At 56.7% G+C, this 15,361-nt stretch overlaps 6 protein-coding genes across 9 annotated transcripts; 3 read left to right on the top strand and 3 right to left on the bottom strand.

Annotated features, from left to right (window-relative positions):
* Positions 1–27: 27 nt before the first annotated feature.
* On the top strand, positions 28–3,203 carry H310_05632 (the record flags this gene model as incomplete). Of its 2 annotated transcripts, XM_008870395.1 has the most annotated exons (11): positions 28–452; positions 504–583; positions 645–694; positions 740–898; positions 964–1,067; positions 1,133–1,338; positions 1,386–1,577; positions 1,626–1,712; positions 1,798–2,121; positions 2,174–2,217; positions 2,275–3,203. In XM_008870395.1, 9 exons carry the CDS (start codon positions 28–30, stop codon positions 1,920–1,922), a joined length of 1,428 nt encoding a protein of 475 aa, XP_008868617.1. In that variant the 3' UTR covers positions 1,923–2,121; positions 2,174–2,217; positions 2,275–3,203. The 2 variants fall into 2 exon arrangements, with proteins under 2 accessions (XP_008868617.1, XP_008868616.1); XM_008870394.1 differs by having other exon boundaries at positions 1,798–3,203.
* On the bottom strand, positions 1,746–3,101 carry H310_05633 (hypothetical protein). The gene has a single exon (XM_008870396.1). It carries the CDS (start codon positions 3,049–3,051, stop codon positions 2,011–2,013), a length of 1,041 nt encoding a protein of 346 aa, XP_008868618.1. The 5' UTR covers positions 3,052–3,101; the 3' UTR covers positions 1,746–2,010.
* A 678-nt stretch (positions 3,204–3,881) lies between the features above and the next one.
* H310_05634 (hypothetical protein) lies at positions 3,882–4,958 on the top strand (the record flags this gene model as incomplete). The annotated part of the gene is made up of 1 exon (XM_008870397.1): positions 3,882–4,958. A coding segment is annotated over one exon (983 nt), but the record flags the coding sequence as incomplete, so codon positions are not given.
* A 167-nt stretch (positions 4,959–5,125) lies between these two features.
* On the bottom strand, positions 5,126–7,149 carry H310_05635. 2 transcript variants are annotated; one of them, XM_008870398.1, is made up of 8 exons: positions 7,088–7,149; positions 6,816–6,991; positions 6,591–6,768; positions 6,181–6,532; positions 6,016–6,127; positions 5,761–5,975; positions 5,607–5,704; positions 5,126–5,557 (listed from the first exon to the last, which is right to left on the bottom strand). In XM_008870398.1, exons 1-8 carry the CDS (start codon positions 7,090–7,092, stop codon positions 5,368–5,370), a joined length of 1,326 nt encoding a protein of 441 aa, XP_008868620.1. In that variant the 5' UTR covers positions 7,093–7,149; the 3' UTR covers positions 5,126–5,367. The 2 variants fall into 2 exon arrangements, with proteins under 2 accessions (XP_008868620.1, XP_008868621.1); XM_008870399.1 differs by having other exon boundaries at positions 6,016–6,532.
* Positions 7,150–7,816: 667 nt separating this feature from the next.
* On the top strand, positions 7,817–12,000 carry H310_05636. 2 transcript variants are annotated; one of them, XM_008870401.1, is made up of 11 exons: positions 7,817–7,975; positions 8,021–8,694; positions 8,747–8,901; positions 8,961–9,549; positions 9,608–9,714; positions 9,780–10,067; positions 10,134–10,294; positions 10,344–10,778; positions 10,827–10,932; positions 10,995–11,131; positions 11,186–12,000. In XM_008870401.1, the coding sequence occupies exons 1-11, from the start codon at positions 7,861–7,863 to the stop codon at positions 11,470–11,472; spliced, it is 3,054 nt and encodes a 1,017-aa protein (XP_008868623.1). In that variant the 5' UTR covers positions 7,817–7,860; the 3' UTR covers positions 11,473–12,000. The 2 variants fall into 2 exon arrangements, with proteins under 2 accessions (XP_008868623.1, XP_008868622.1); XM_008870400.1 differs by having other exon boundaries at positions 9,780–10,294.
* H310_05637 (hypothetical protein) lies at positions 11,328–15,179 on the bottom strand. Its single transcript, XM_008870402.1, has 25 exons — positions 15,103–15,179; positions 14,978–15,061; positions 14,779–14,925; positions 14,682–14,720; positions 14,523–14,635; positions 14,378–14,468; positions 14,231–14,323; positions 14,034–14,171; positions 13,931–13,981; positions 13,794–13,883; positions 13,585–13,743; positions 13,491–13,538; positions 13,361–13,438; positions 13,275–13,313; positions 13,138–13,229; positions 13,005–13,086; positions 12,876–12,959; positions 12,688–12,822; positions 12,594–12,644; positions 12,433–12,522; positions 12,227–12,382; positions 12,156–12,170; positions 12,006–12,086; positions 11,845–11,958; positions 11,328–11,790 (listed from the first exon to the last, which is right to left on the bottom strand). The coding sequence occupies exons 1-25, from the start codon at positions 15,160–15,162 to the stop codon at positions 11,572–11,574; spliced, it is 2,349 nt and encodes a 782-aa protein (XP_008868624.1). The 5' UTR covers positions 15,163–15,179; the 3' UTR covers positions 11,328–11,571.
* Between the last annotated feature and the right edge of the window lie 182 nt (positions 15,180–15,361).

Raw genomic sequence — 15,361 nt, forward strand, 5'->3', positions numbered from 1 at the left:
TATCCGGATGTTTATTGCGGATCTTTCATGACTTTTCAAATGAACATGGGAGCAACGATGGCTGCCGCCATCATCTTACTGCTCCCTCATGCGTCAAGCCACAAGTACCCCGCGTACTGCGCCAAGGACATGAGCTTGAGCGCAATCCAGCCGCTGGAGCGTTCTCTGGCGTCGTCCGTGGAGCTTGTGCAAGTGCAAATTGTAGTTCGACATGGCGCGCGCGCGCCATGCTTCCCCGACGTGTGTTGGAAAGATTACAATGAAGAATGGAATTGCAATATGCGAGAGCTGTCGCGACCAGTCCTCTCAGATTTCGATGGCTCTCACGACAAGTCGACTTACAACCTCGAGTTTGCCAAAGTGTTCACAGGTGGCCGCAACATTCGCCGCGGCAACTGCAGCGTCGGCCAACTCATTGATGAAGGATTCCACCAAGAACTTCAAAATGCCAAGTGCGTACACGGTATCTCGTCAGTTTTCATGAATATTTCGCGACATGGTAGGCATTTCCGCGACGCTTACGTCACGGCAGAGCGTGGACTGTTCGCGCCGAACGAAGCTGTCGATGTGACCGACGCCACTGGTACGGACTGTCCGCTCCTTGCCCAAGACCAAATGCGCATCATGTTTTGTGCGTGGGGTAGATGTGCGCTTTGAAAGTAGCGACGTACCGCGGACGCTGCAGTCGGGACAGGTCACCAAGCATCTCGAATTCCCCATTGAACCTGAGGCCCCATAGACCATCGTGCAAGGGATGTTTCCAACGGTGGCATACCCCAAGCAACCCGTACCATGGCACACCCAAGACAAAGCTGTCTCGATCATCTTCCCCAACGAAGCCAACTGTCCCGCGCTGGCGTCTGTGGCCGCAGACTGGTTGTCGAGCTCCGAACTCCATGTGAGTGTCCACCCTTCCAGCAGCCCTGACCAGTTGAGGGCATATCTCATTCATTGCGTGCAAAGGAATGGCGCATGGAGCCGCCAAACGTTGACCTCGACTGGGCGCTGGAAGAAGCGCTGGCATCGTACAGCTCCAACAGCTTGTTCGACTGCCTGATGACGTCCAAGTAAACTGCCCCTCGGATAAAGGTCCTGTTCGTCGTCGTCATGACGTGTGTTGTGTGGTTGCCAGGTGCACGAACCGGCCACTTCCTCTCTCGGACGAACTTTTCCATCTCGCTGCCAAGCGTGAAGAAGCGGTCGCGATCATGCAATACGTTTTCCGGGACAGCATCTATTCCAAGATCGCCATGAAGGAATTTCTCCAGGCTGTCATGTCTCGATTCGTCGCAGCGACCATTCCCAACCAGCGGCATCTGCGACTCGCCCTCTATGCTGGTATTTTTGGCAGTGTGCTTAGGTCGACTGACGCCGTCGTCGTGCAGCCCATGACTCGTCGCTCATGGCCCTCCTTGCCGCGCTTGGAGGCACAGCGTGGCTCACAGAGTGGGTGCCGTACGCCAGCCACTTGATCTTTGAACTTTACCAGTCCAAATCATCACCCGATGCAGCCCATCGGTTTTTCGTGCGCGTGTTGTATCAAGGTCAGCCCGTCTTGCTCGGCCGATGTACCAACGGTGCCAATTCACGACGGTGAACAGACTGAATGACCGAAACACTGGTAGAGCTATGTCCGGTGGGGGAGCTCGTCGCCCTCGTCGACGAAATGCCGTCCTGCGACGTGCCGACGACGTCCAACCATAGCGTCCCAGGTGCATTTCCCTCTGAAAGTGTGCATCGATCCTCGTCGTGATGGTCGGGCAAGGTGACCTGTCGGATTTGTGATGTGTGTTGTAGCAGTCAAACATGTCCCGATGATGCTGATGCTGGTGTCTGGCCTTGCGGTGGGCGGCGGCATTGGCTTCATTGTGGCGCGGCGCGCATTGGGCTCGCTCGGTTATACGTATCAGCGCTTGGATTAAGGAGTGGAAGCGCTTGACCATGTACTGGGCATGTTTCGATAACACATTAATGGATTGTGCCGCTGCTAAACAGGTATCTCCATGCAACTTAATCGCCGCGGGGGCCAAAGAAAATGTAGCGGCGCCAGCCAGTCTTCTCGATGTCCACGCCGTTCTCCGTCAGCTTCTGGAACGCCTTGGCAAAGTCTTTGTGCCACAGGTCTTCGTCCTTGGCGTACAGCTCGACGTACTTTTTGAACTCTGGATCCCAGATGAACGCCATGTCCGCCGGCAGCATCATGAGTTCGCCCGTCGGGTCCGTGTACTGCTCAGGGCCTTTCCACTTCTTGAGCGTCCACTTATTCTCGAGCAGCTCACGGAAGTATTCGTTCGAGAACGTCCACTCTGCGCGGGTCCACGGCCCGCTAAACCCACTGCGCGATGGGTAGCACCGGCCGACGGCGTGCGCGCCGACGAGCGCGACGATTTCCCGGTCGTTGAATCCCATGCGGTAAAAGATTTCCCGGATGTGGTTGATCGTGTTGGGTTTGGAGCCCTTGTCAGCGTCCGGCAAGCGCCCGTCCGGCGTGCATTCCGCACCGCTCGCGGCGTCTTTTCGACCCAAGTGGAACTTGACTTCGGGGCCACCCATTTCCGAGATGGCAACGACTCCCGCCAACACGTACAAGTCGGCGTACGAAATGCCCGGGAAACGCTGCTTGATGGGCTCGAGTTGCGCAATCGCAGTGTCCAATCCAGCATTCGCGCCATGGTTGATCTCAGGGTCATGGCGAATGGTGCCGCCGTTGGAGCCGCCGCTGTTGTCCTTCTTGCTGTACGTGCCGGACGAGTGCCAGGCGAGTCGGACGAAAGTCGGTCCAAGGTACGCGTCCTTTTCGATGAGCGACGCGATTTCGGCACGAACCTTAGCTACGTCAACCGTTTGCTCCTTCGCATGGAGGAGAGTCAGCGAGGCACCGGCAGACAGGAACGCTGCCGCAGACAAGGCCGTGGCATTCACGGCCTTGGACGAAGTCGACGGCGACGACGCCGTCACAATCTTGCGCGACAGAGCACGAGGGGCTGTCGCGCGGGCGATCGTAGACGCAGCGCCGAGCCGGGACGCGCGGGAAGCCACCTGACGGAACATCGCAGGGCGGTGCTGGCAATTGCGAGAGTGACGAGGGCCTCACAACGAAGGCACAAAATCCATGTCAAAAGTGCCCAACTTCAACGACTGCTATCCGGATATCATATCCGAATCACACTTTGTCTGCTGAATGGCCGCATCCAAGGTCGGTCCGCGGCAGTCGTAATAGATGGAGAAGCGTCATTGTTCACTAAAGCAAGTAGACGTGGCGCCGCGTTGCGTAGAATCAAGCTGGAACGACCCACATGCGGCGAGGGCAGCGAAGTCGAGTGAAGGTCAGAGGTGCGGGTTCATCGTCGCATATGCTCTAGAAGTCGCAGGTTGGAACAACTGATTGGTTGTGTACACCACCCACAGGGGGGCCACTGGGGCATACGCCGAAGGAAGGGTGGCCCTGGCTAGTGGTTCCATTGCCCACCACTTAAATTGTCACGAGCCAAAGAAAGCTGCACCGGAGCACGGCAAGCAGGAACTACCATGGCCCATTCCCCCCCCCGCCGTTTGCGACAAGCGTTCAGTCGAAATCGAACCATCCCTCTCTTCCATGGATGATCTTAAAAAAGATCGTGAGAAAAATAAGTTTTCTGTTGAATTCAATGCGCATCGAGTGAATACTAGTAGGCCAAAATATAATTCAGCGACAAAACAATCGAACTTTATAGGAAGGAAGTACTTTCAAGAAAGGATAATTTGGTTTTAAAGTTAGTCTACTGTGTTGGATAAATTCAATACGAAAAGGGGTGCAGTCCATTTTAATGCGCAAGTACTCCACCCAATAAAGTACCCCCCTGAGTTGGACCTTGAAGCAAAGATCGTCAGTTTTCAATTTGCCATGATTCGCCAAGTCGCCTCTCGAGCCGCCGCCCGTATGGGCCCAAGCATCCGCCAAGCGGCGCCCGCTGTCCTCACCCGCAGCTTCCACGCCGCTTCTCTTCCACGTGCCAAGGCGTCGAATGCCGCTGCCATGTCGATGGCATTCCTCCTGGCGTCTGCAACGTCGGCCACACTCTTGTACGCCAAGGAGAAGCCCGTCAATTTGGCGGCAGTCCGAGATGACATTGTGGCGTTGATCGAGTCCGACAACTCGCTAGCTCCTACGTTGATCCGATTGGCGTGGCACTCCTCTGGCACGTACAGCAAAGTGGACGGCAGCGGCGGTTCCAAGGGCGGTACCATTCGGCACGACCCGGAAATCAACCACGGTGGCAACCACGGCCTCGTGATCGTCATCGAGAAGCTGAACGCCATCAAGGCCAAGTACCCGACGCTGTCCCATGCTGATTTGTACATTTATGCTGGTGTCGTCGCGATCTCGGAAATGGGTGGTCCTGAAGTGCCATTTCGATTGGGGCGCAAGGACGCGCCTTCTCAAACCGCGTGCACGCCCGACGACCGTCTCCCCGCGGCGGATAAGGGCTCCAAGCCCAACACGATCAAACACATCCGGGATGTGTTTTACCGCATGGGGTTCAACGACCGGGAAATTGTCGCACTGATCGGCGCGCACGCCGTTGGCCGGTGCTACCCAACCCGCAGCGGCTACAGCGGCCCATGGACTCGCGCAGAGACGACGTTCTCGAACGAATACTTCCGCGAACTGGTTGAAAACAAGTGGACGCTCAAGAAGTGGGATGGCCCGGAACAGTACACGGACCCGACCGGCGACCTCATGATGCTTCCGGCCGACATGGCGTTCCTGTGGGACCCGCAGTTCAAAAAGTACGTCGACTTGTACGCCAAGGATGAAGACGTGTGGCACAAGGACTTTGCCAAGGCGTTCCAGAAGCTCACCGAGAACGGAGTCAAATTCTAATGAATACATGATGCCTTGTACCCATTCCAAACACGAGCAAGTCGCCATGACGAGGGAAGACGTGGCCAACTCCTCGTTGCCACATCAAACATTGAAACTTTAACTTGAGGAAGCGACATCTACAGGAGCTTCCACGCGCTCCGATCGACTCACTGCTTGAAACGAGCCTTTTTGATGTCGAAAACGCTATGTGCAAAGGTTCGCGCATTTGGGCCCACGTCCTTCGAGTTGCTCCAGCCTCACCCCAGGCACGCAGACGCGTTCTGGTCGGTCATGCTGATCCAGCACACCTTCTCAAACACTAAAGACTGCAACACCGTCGAATGTCGGACGCAACTTGAACCTCCCAAGACGTGCACGTGTCATGGAGAAGGTCCTTACAAGGCGTGCAGAGGACTTCGACCAACATACCAAGCGCATCTTACTGCATGTGCACCGGAACGAAAGGGCACCTGCCATGGAGACAGCAGTGGACAAAGGGAGAGACAGTCGCGTTGAAGCGGTCAGCACGCCATGCAATCCCGCGGCGGGTACACGTTCTCGTCGGGATGGGCAACAAGATATGCCTTCCACTTGGCCAGCGTGCCGATGGTGTCCTCGAGGACCTGTTTGTCTTCGATTCGCACTTGCAGCGCAAACGCCATTTGTTGCGACAAATTGCCGGCGGCGAGCGTCGCGATGTCGTCTTCGAGGCTACAACAAGCACACAACGTGACGACTCGATCGAGACCACGACACGTACGTTGTGGTGAATGCTTGCAACTTGCGGCGGCATGCAATCGTGAGGCTGTCGTAGACGGCGATTTCGTTGCGGCGACTGATTACCGCTTGGTGGAACGCCTAGCGTATCCATGAGCGCCACCTGCCCAAGCATGCCATTCGTAGTTGTTTCGTACGTTGTTTCGGGCATGTATTTCGTCCTCCTGCATGAGCACAATCCGCGCCATGGCGAGTAACCTCTCGGACACGGTCGACCCGAGCAAGGTCCCTTCAAAATCGTACGTTTGGTGGGCCGTCATGTCGTTCGAGTCGAGCAGCATCTTTTTGAGCTTGTAGTACGGGTCGTTCGTAGGTACATTGACCCAAAAGTCGATGCCGCGGCGTGCGTTGCCTACCGGGGCGTCAGCCGCGACATGCTTGGTTCAACGCACCGGGAACGACAAATCCGTACGAGTACAGGAGCTTTGCGTTCGAGTACGGCCCGTAGCAAATGTGGAGCGGCGTGTTGGCGACGCAGTCGACGTGTAGCCGGTGGCAAAGCATCTAAACATCGATTCCATCGCTCGACAACGCGCCGGTCGGGCGGGACGTCGCACCTGCGTCTGTTCGTCAAAGACGATAAAGTCGTCGAGTGGTCGATTCAGTAGCACGTCGTGGTTGAACATGTCCATGGCGGGACATAGGACCTGGAGGTACTGGCCGCCTTTCGTGATGCCAAATGCGCGTGACCAGATGACGGACAGCGCCCACTTGTACTCTTGCATGGTCAGGGAGGCGCGGTGAAACAAAGCCGGGTACTTTTGAAAGATCGGCGTGTGGATCGACGTGTAGTCGGCCACAATCTGTTGCTTCATCATGGACGCGAGCAGCGACACGTTCGTGCCTTTCAACGCATTAAAGGGCTCGTCGGTCCAGAAGATGGGCGTGTCAAACGTAGCTGGCAAGCTCCTGCCATCCACAGTAGCGTCCTCGTCAAGCGGACTGTCTTGGAGAAAGGAAGCCGTACCGAATGAACGGAGCCCAGAACGACGCGGTTCCCTTTTGTTTTTCGTACATGAGGTGCAGCGCGAGGATTTCAATGTCCGCGAGATTGGTCTCGTTGGAGAAGACGGCAGCCAGGTCGGACGCGAGCGCCGAGTGGACATTCATCGTTAGCCGAAACGGAATGTCCAGCGTGTGTTCGCCTTGCACGACCGAACGATGAACGGCAAAGCATCTCAGCGGATCTTACCTTGGACAAATGCTTTGGCGGCGACAACGCCATGCCCTTCTTCAGGCCCGTAATAGTGGATCCCAAAGTGTTCGAGCGACACGCCGTGTCCTTGAAGCCACGCTTTCAAGTCTGCGATGACGACAGAGCTGCAGGTCATGGCGTCAGGTGCGGCTGTTTGCGGGGTCGTGGACGCACTACGCGGACAGACGCAAGTCGGATCATGGCCAGGTCGGTACACGTGGACACACAGCATGGCAAGAGATCCAAGAATGGCGTGCCGCTGCACCTACCTCATCGTGAATGCGCAGTTGGGGGCAACGTGGCGAGACTACTGCAATTGTCCGGCCGCCGCCTGATTGCGCAAAACATGCCACCGCCAATCGCAGCGAAGCGCGGCGCCCCGGAGCGCCACGCGATTCAACTTGCGCGTCGTTCGCATCCATGGGGATGCGCATCGCATGGGAGTGCGATCTCTCGTCTCTCGGATCCCATCAGCACATACGCCGTTGCTCCACGGATTGCAGCTTCCCCCATTTCACGTGCCCCCAGCACACACGCCGCCGTCCACGATTGTGGTTCGGCGGATTCATCCTTGGTGACAAAAAGCAATCGTGGTTGTCCAAATCGTGTTTTCGCAGTGGACGTAGTCTCCCCAGCGTGATATCATGCGCGCGGTCGACTTTGGATCACACCGTTCCACTCGTTCTTTTGCAGTAGAAGTTATTCACCCCAGCGTGACATTATGCGTGTGGTTGACGTTGGGTCACTCCGTCTTGTGTTTCTGTTCGCGAACGGGGACAACGACACGGGCACCCGCACGACGTCGTCAGTTAGCCCATCTTCCGCGGCCTGGTACAGCTTTGAATGAAGTTTATAGCAGTCGCATACGAGGCATGCAAAGGGAGCGTGCATGCAGGCGCGTTCGTCGCGCGGGTGCTTCCAAATACTGCATTATTGAATATCCTGCTGAATTAAATGTATTGTATAATTATATATTGTGGTGCGATTGAGTTGCCGAGGCGCCCTTGACCAGGTTGCAAGTGGATCGACGGCGGGACCGACGATGCAGTCGTTCTACCGGCGCTACGCTCACGAGGTCGAGTCGAAGGACGACTTGCCGCTGTCGGGGTCTCCGTTGCAAGACCTTATTATCCCGACAACCCTTTCTCCCCCCACATGTAGGCACACTGCACCTTGCGTGTCCTGGACATGACGTCAACTAGATCCGGTGCCGGATGATGCGATGATCCACGCCGAAGAGATCATGCGAGGAAGCTGCGAAAGCTACCCGTCCGATTGCGAAAGCATGTGGGACTCGTCGCGCAGCCTCACTGAAGGTACCCTGACGCCGTCGTCGTTGTCGGATGTACTGGCGTCCCAGCGCAGTATCTTCCACGACATGCAGGCACAGCAACCGCTCACCGCCTCATCAACTGTTGAGAGCATGCTGCTGCTTGAAACCATGTCGGCACAGGATGTTACCGCTATCCTGGACGAGTCGTCGACTATAGTGCCACCTCAAGCGACCATCTTGGTTGAGGGCGATCCGCAAAGGTCGCGCCAAGCTCAATCTCGATGGGCGCAGCAGGTGCGGCTCAAGGCAGCACGGTTTCTGTACGAACAAACTCAAGCCGCCAAAGCTAAGGTGACGAAGAAGGCATCGCAGCCGTCGGCCACGACCACCCACACGGCCGCCCCGACGCAACCATCCCCATCGATGCCAGTCGAAGGACCTGCTTCCATCACAGATGCTCCTAGCACCCTGCAAAAGTGGAATCGATGGCTAACAGACCACTACAACTCGAACGTGAAGCATGGTTCGCATTATGCAATCATTGGCGGTGGGCGAAGGGGACTCCACGTGCCAAATCCACTCGTGGCGCTCTGGCAGCGAGAGGTAGCCAGTCGTGTTTCAAAGTGCTCGAATGTGATGGCGTCGTTTCCGGCAGGATCCGCATGCGCCGGACATGGTCGACCCCCGTGGTCTCGTTGCGTTGGAGGAAGTTGTCCAGACCCCAAAGATGATGCGGTATTATGCATCGTGGCTGCCCAACGAAGCCGACAAGTGCAAGCTTTTCTTTTTGTGCAGCTTGGACGAATACCGGTGCGCTTGTGGTCGCGAGTGTGTTTGGTTCTTCTCACGCGGCGGCATGGCGACTGTAGCTTATTCTGGCGAACGCTGACCACCCAATCCCGCGACGCGATGGCCACCCGTCTCTCGGACGAGAATCGCAGCCGCCTGCAAACGTACGGTCGCAAAATCTTTGCCAAGTACTTGGTCGCTGGCGACTCGCCATTCTTCATCGGCGACGAGGATGCTGTCGACGTGGCGCAGGTCGAGACGGCGATATCCACAGGCGGCGAGGGGGCGCTCCATGCATTCGACCGGATCTCTCGGCTCGTCAAGCAGCACCTGATCACGTCGTACCCGGCGTTCCGCGCCACCGACTTGTACCGCGACATGCTGACGTCGTGTCGCCGCGAGTTGCTCCCGTTGGATTGCGTGTTGCTCAACCGGTTGCTGTGCAACTTTTTCTGGCTGTTTCTGTTCCAGCATCAATACCACAACGAACTCGCGTTGTACATTGACGTCCAGTACGAATTCAAGTTTTTGTATCGCGCGATCGACCAAGACGTTGCCGGGGACCATCGTCCTCCCTTGGCGCCGCCCGATTGTGTCCGCAGCAAAGGCGCCGCCGCGCTGCAATACCTCCGACGACGATACTTCCACGACACCAGCGACCAGGACCAGGTACGACCGACCCGTCGCCTCTAGACCAGCGATGACCCTGGCGAATGCATGATGGCAGCATGCTCTCGACACCGACGACCTCACGGCAGCCCATGCCACACTCCACCACAAACAAGAGCAAATTGTCCAAAAGCTGCAGGACATGCACTCGGAGCTGTACTTTCGGTGTGTGTTGCGATGTGTTTGTTGATTCGGCGCGCCTTCTTGATGGGTGGATGTCGCTGTGCTAGCTTCATCGCGAGCCACGCGTATGCCGAGTTTGTCCTGTACGCACACGATCAAGACTCGACCCGTCGACTGTCGGAGCTCATGCTGCTCTACGGCCTTCGCGCGCACGTGTCACCTGGCGGTCGCCCCGACCCACCTCCTTTGGACGCGCTGCCTGCTGAGTGGATTGAAGCGATAGTTCACTTTGAAAGTGTCCCGTCGTCGCCGGCGAAGTACGAACTCAAGTCGACACCGCATTTTGGCGCGGCCAAGCTCGATGGCGGTGGCATCGATGCTTTCCTCGTGCCATGGTGCGCAACAAATTCTTTGCTCGTAGCTGCAAATGGAGTACCGCGACGTCATGTTCTCTCGTGTAGGTGCAAGAATGCCCACAATGAGTGCCGCATTAAGAGCTTGACGTGTCCAACGCCATTTGCCTTCAACACGCACATGCTCATGGGAGACATCGAGCTGTTTGCGGCAGTCCTGACACTCTTTCGGCCCCACTGGGACGACCCAACTTCCTTCTTGCCCTATGGTAGCTCTCCCTTCGTCCTGGCCAAGGACCCACTGCGCGCTGTCCCTAGGTGTGGCAATCTACTCGCGGTATCCTCTGCACACGACGCTGCGCCAACGACTCAGTGAAGTGTTTGAAAAGTGCATCTCCGGGTTCGCGTCGAGCATGATCGCGACGTTGTCGGCGCCGCTTCGCGTGACATTTCCCCGCTTGCTTTCGTTGCCGTGCATCGACTTTTCTCTCGCGCTCCTGTTTGACACGCTCGACTTGACCAACATCGTCACGCTTTTCACGGCGGCGCTCGTCGAGTGCCGCATCCTCCTCATCTCGTCGCAGTTTACAGTGCTCGCCGTCGTCGCCGAGACGCTCCGGACGATTCTGCATCCGCTCAAGTGGCCACACGTCTACGTGCCTGTCCTCCCCGGCCACATGCTCGGCTACTTGCAATGCCCCACGCCATTCATTTTTGGAGTCCAAAAGGACCTCCTCAACGCCGAGCTGCTCAGTACGTGCTCCGTTGGATGGCATGTCGCGGGACTCATGACGTGGCCAGGTGAGCTCGGAGACGAAGTCGTGTGCGTTGACCTGGATACGAGTATGGTTGTCCAAGGGGAATTGCCCGTGGACCTCCCGACTCCTGTCTGGAAAAAGCTCCATGCGTACGTGGCAAACCCGACTGGCCATGCGTCGTCTACAGATTGACAACCATCGTTGCGGCTAGGACACTGCGGCAATGTTTAAAGTTGCACGTGACAAAGAGCGATCACGTGTTTGGCCATTCGTTTGAGCGCGAAGCCCGCGTCTTCCCCGACGACCGCATCCGCCTCGCCTTTCACGACGCTGTGAAATCCATCATTGGTCGCATCGTTCGTGCGGGCTGTCGGTGTTCTCATGGAGGGTATGTGCTTGTAGGCACCGGCCAACGCATGCACATCTCGCCTAGTGCGAACGGCGGGGGCGCGGAAGGTGTCGTCGACGATGTGCACTTTGGTCGGTTCCGGTACCTCTGGGACGACCAGCACCAAGACAAGTTGGTGTTTTTCGACGAAGCGGGGTACTTGGCGTCATCGCCGCTCTCGATGCGTCCATTTCGAACGTGTTTGATTGCGACGCAGGCGTTCTCCGAATACCTGGTTGGCCACAACGGCTTTACGGACGACGACCCGTCCTCGACGGACAACCCGGAGGCCGGTGCTTAGAACCAACCCTTCCTATTTAAGACGAACGATGTGTCGCGGTGCTCGCTCTGTCCGGAACGAATCGCTCGAGACGACACAAGATCTAGCTAAAGCAACAGCTCATGGTTGCAAGGCCAGCTCGGACGTTGGGCCACCAGGCTTCTCGCCACAGTGGTTGGCAATGGGGACCGCCCCATCCAGTCCATGTTGCTTGGCAGGTCGGTGCGTTCCAGCGATGGCGTGCATGTCGGCGATCGCGACCACTGGAATTGGCTTGAGTTGAAGGTCCCATGGAAAGTCGCGGAAGGTGCCTTTCCGCGCGAACACCGCCGCGTTGGCCTGGCGACTTTGGGTCACGATCGAATCCGCACAGTCCAATGCGTCGAGACGTACCGGTCCACGGCAGTAGATGGAATGTTTTCGGGTCGACGTGTATGCCAAGAGAGCCTCGAGCTCGACCACCCGGTCGGCTTTGCGTTGATACTTGGCTCGCATGTGATACAATGCCTACACGCAACCTCTATCGCAACAAAGTCGTGTGCCGCAATGGCTACCACAGCAGCAGGGTTGGCGGCTTGGACCTTGCCAGGTTTCGCTTGCTCTGCTTCGTACATCGCTCGCATTTGCTCCTGTTCCTACGCACCATGCAGTTGATGCCGTCCGTGTGCTCCTTGCGCAAGTGCCAAGATAATGTGGAAACGCACGCTCGCCAGGTCGATCTAGACAATTGGCATCCGTCAACGACAAGTCGAGCCTGAACGCCGCGCGTTCGTACCGCGGTCGAGGCCGTTGCCATCTCGACTTCATGCTCAACATGGGCCGACAACTCGTGGAAGAGCGACCCGCGCTCGAGCAACGACTGCCGATGGATTTCCATCGCAGTTTGCTGTTTCGTCGGCGACGATGTCTGGTACAATTTCGTCGACAGCTCCTGTAGCATGGAACAACTGATGTCTTCGCGCCGTTTGTGTCGAACGGTACCTCGTTCCGCTGCCGGAGAGCGTCCACAGTCACCTTGGATTCGCTCCAGAGTTGCTGGAGCTGGTGCAAGTCTTCGATCTGTGTCGCCAACTACAAACGAAACCCGATCCCAGTCATCGTCGGCAGTTGCTAGACCGTCCCTATTCGACGCACTACGGCACCTGATGCGCCTGCTCGTCGACCTTAGCTTCTGCTGCATGCATGCGACTCGTCTACGGGTGTCGATCAGTGCAAGGTCCGTGCATGGCCTTGTACCGAGGCTTCGAGTTGCTCGACAACGTCGTCATGGTTTGCCTGCAACGCCTGGAACGAGGCGACCAACGCGTGGTACTTTGGCTCGACGTCTTCCCCGCCATGTCCTGCCGACTCGCATGTCCCGTCGCCCGGTGTCTGGGCACAACGCAACGTGACGTGGCCTGCAACACGCGTGTTTCTCCATGTACATGTGCTACGAATGCCTTCGACTTGGCCACGCGCTGAGCGTACTGGTCTTGGAGATGTTGGTACTTTGCTTGGAGCGAACGAATCTACAGGTGTCGTGAGAGGCACCGCAGAGCTATTCGAGGACTCACGTCTCGGCTATGCTGCTGCAGGGCGAGGCCGTGGTCGACTTCGGCTTTCGCCAACTTGTCGCGCAGATCGTGGTTGCATTTTCTAGCCACCAACATCAGGCCAAACAAGATGGATGGACACCATGACGCGTACAAGGCGTCGGCCAACTCGATGGCTGCGTGCTCGAGCTGTCGATGCACCAAATCCACCTCTCGCGTTTGCATGATGCACTTTTGCTCCCATTCCTACAGACAACACGTCACGGCGAAGCAATCAGGTGTGCGCGGTACCTGGGCAGCTTGAGAGGCTGTGGCGAGTTGGCCTTTCATCTGGTTGTTTGGGATTACAAGCAACGATTCGCACGATCGGTATTTACCTCGGCAGCTTTGGCGAGGGCTTCCTCGCGTGAACTGGCCACCGTTTGCATCTCACTTTGCATAGTCGCAAGCATGGCCTGCACTCCATACCCCTCAGCAACACGGCGCACTGTTTGGACGCAACTGCACCGAATGGTTTGTGGACGCGTTTGCCAGGGCATCCTTCAACGCAACCACCTGTGCATGCAGCGTGACCACTTTGTAGCGAAGACGAACGACAAACCTGTTGTTGAAGCGGGCCGACGTCATGAATAAGTTGAAGGGATAGCTCGTGGAAGAGAGACCTGTGCTTGAGCCCGGGTACACTGGTGCTTCCGTTAGTCGTTGTGCTCAAGTTAAAGTCGCTGGCAGCGCGGGAGTGGCCTGATGCAGCTGTGTGCATCTACCCAATGCATATGCAGTGAGCGCGTCAATGACCTGGAACAACGCTACGTCGTGCTTTCGAAGCAACTCCTGTGCCATCGTTCGCTCCAGCTCCAGCCGTTCAGCAGCCTGCTGAAGCTCCAGTCCCAGTGTTGCAATCTATCAGCTTCGGTCACCTAGCCTTTCCGCTGCATGGACGTGTGTACCTGCTGGCACTTGGCTCGATTGTCGTCCTGTAAGGTAGTGCTTGCCGCCAACTGGGATGTACCGTCTCCATCAATTCAATCGTGGGATGGGTCGTCGTGGTACCGATGCATGCAAGTCTTCGACCGTACTGGCGTGCTGGGTTTGGAGAGCTTCGTACTTGGTGGCATCGATGAGGGCGATTTCTAGCTGGTTGTTGAGTTTTGTGACTTGACCGTCCAGTTCTTGGTTGGCGTCTCGAAGCTGCCAAAACAAACGTGAGTGACACCTCAAGCAACTGCATGGAACGCGTGAAATCGGACTTCTCCCAACCGAGCGTTTGCTGTGCCCAAGTCCACGGTGAGTTTCGAGTTTACTTGCTTCAGCTCGACGACGCGTTTTTTCAGCTCGTCCACCTTAATGTTCGTCAGGTTAAAGCAACAAGCTCACGAATGCTGCGCATCGCACACCTCGGATGCTAGATGGACGTTCCGGGCACTCGCTTCGGCCACCTTGGCGCGAGTATAAACTAGCTCTTCTCGGAGGGACTTCAGGGCGGATCTTTGCAATTCAACATGAGGTCGTCAAAGATACCATGATCGCCATCACACGTACGTTGAGGCAATGCTCTTGTTGGCCAAGTCTTCGATTTCCACCTCGTGCTGGACTCGAAGTTGGTCTAGCTTGCGCCATTGCTCTGTCGCTGTGTGATACTTCCCCTCGAGCACCTGGAAGCACACTGTTGAGAAGGCGCAAGGCCACACAACACGTTACCCGAACTTGTGCTTCGGCGGTGTCGCAGCGCTGCGTAAGCTGCACGGCAAAACACCGCCACCGTCAAGTTTTGGACAGTCCTTCGAACGCAGGATACCGTGGATAGCTTGTCTTCGAGTTCGTAGTCGAGTTGTTGCTTTTGTAACAGCAAGGTCTGGCCGATGCGGGCGGCCAGCTGGGTTTCTTCCTGCGACTCTTCGAGAGCTTTGCTCTGCTTCTCCAGCTCGCTGTGTAAGATGTTCACCTGTCCGTCGATTCACATTATGTACCTCGTTCCAACAACCAAGCGTCCTCACCTCTTGCTCCTTCTTGAGCTTGTCGTACTCGACAGCTCCGCCCACCCCCACAGACCACACGCGTCGATGGTTCGCTTTGCTCACCTACGCAAGCCATCAACTATAGTCGCTTCATGGCAGCGTACCTTGCTTGGGCGCATTCCCAGCGTCCCCACCACATCGCTGTCTTCGGCAATCGTGTCCATCTCGAACGCCTCACCGAACTGCCACACACCTCCTCAAGATCTCTCGTAACCGGCTTTCCGGATAATGCTATACGTTTTCAGGCACTTTTTCAGATATATCTCTAGTACCACATTTTTCCGTCGCTCGCTGTACTCATTGTCAAACGTACACCTGAATCGAGATAGTACTACTAAATAGTAGTCCTATGAGTTGGGCTTG

This window comes from Aphanomyces invadans (assembly GCF_000520115.1).
Source record: "Aphanomyces invadans strain NJM9701 unplaced genomic scaffold supercont1.9, whole genome shotgun sequence".
In the NCBI taxonomy this organism is placed as follows: domain Eukaryota; phylum Oomycota; class Saprolegniomycetes; order Saprolegniales; family Verrucalvaceae; genus Aphanomyces; species Aphanomyces invadans.

What these genes read in the sequence shown, in the direction of transcription:
- H310_05633 (XM_008870396.1), bottom strand. Translation starts at nt 3,051, where the DNA reads ATGTTCCGTCAGGTGGCTTCCCGCGCGTCCCGGCTCGGCGCTGCGTCT.
- H310_05635 (XM_008870398.1), bottom strand. An exon ending in TCTTTGACGAACAGACGCAG is followed by an intron (nt 6,128 to 6,180) that starts GTGCGACGTCCC and finishes ATCGATGTTTAG; the next exon opens with ATGCTTTGCCACCGGCTACA. An exon ending in AAATACATGCCCGAAACAAC is followed by an intron (nt 5,705 to 5,760) that starts GTACGAAACAAC and finishes TGGATACGCTAG; the next exon opens with GCGTTCCACCAAGCGGTAAT.
- H310_05636 (XM_008870400.1), top strand. Translation starts at nt 7,861, where the DNA reads ATGCAGTCGTTCTACCGGCGCTACGCTCACGAGGTCGAGTCGAAGGAC. An exon ending in AACCCTTTCTCCCCCCACAT is followed by an intron (nt 7,976 to 8,020) that starts GTAGGCACACTG and finishes GACGTCAACTAG; the next exon opens with ATCCGGTGCCGGATGATGCG. An exon ending in GTCTGGAAAAAGCTCCATGC is followed by an intron (nt 10,933 to 10,994) that starts GTACGTGGCAAA and finishes CGTTGCGGCTAG; the next exon opens with GACACTGCGGCAATGTTTAA.
- H310_05637 (XM_008870402.1), bottom strand. Translation starts at nt 15,162, where the DNA reads ATGGACACGATTGCCGAAGACAGCGATGTGGTGGGGACGCTGGGAATG. An exon ending in ATCGAGCCAAGTGCCAGCAG is followed by an intron (nt 13,884 to 13,930) that starts GTACACACGTCC and finishes CGAAGCTGATAG; the next exon opens with ATTGCAACACTGGGACTGGA. An exon ending in CTCTCCGGCAGCGGAACGAG is followed by an intron (nt 12,383 to 12,432) that starts GTACCGTTCGAC and finishes TCCATGCTACAG; the next exon opens with GAGCTGTCGACGAAATTGTA.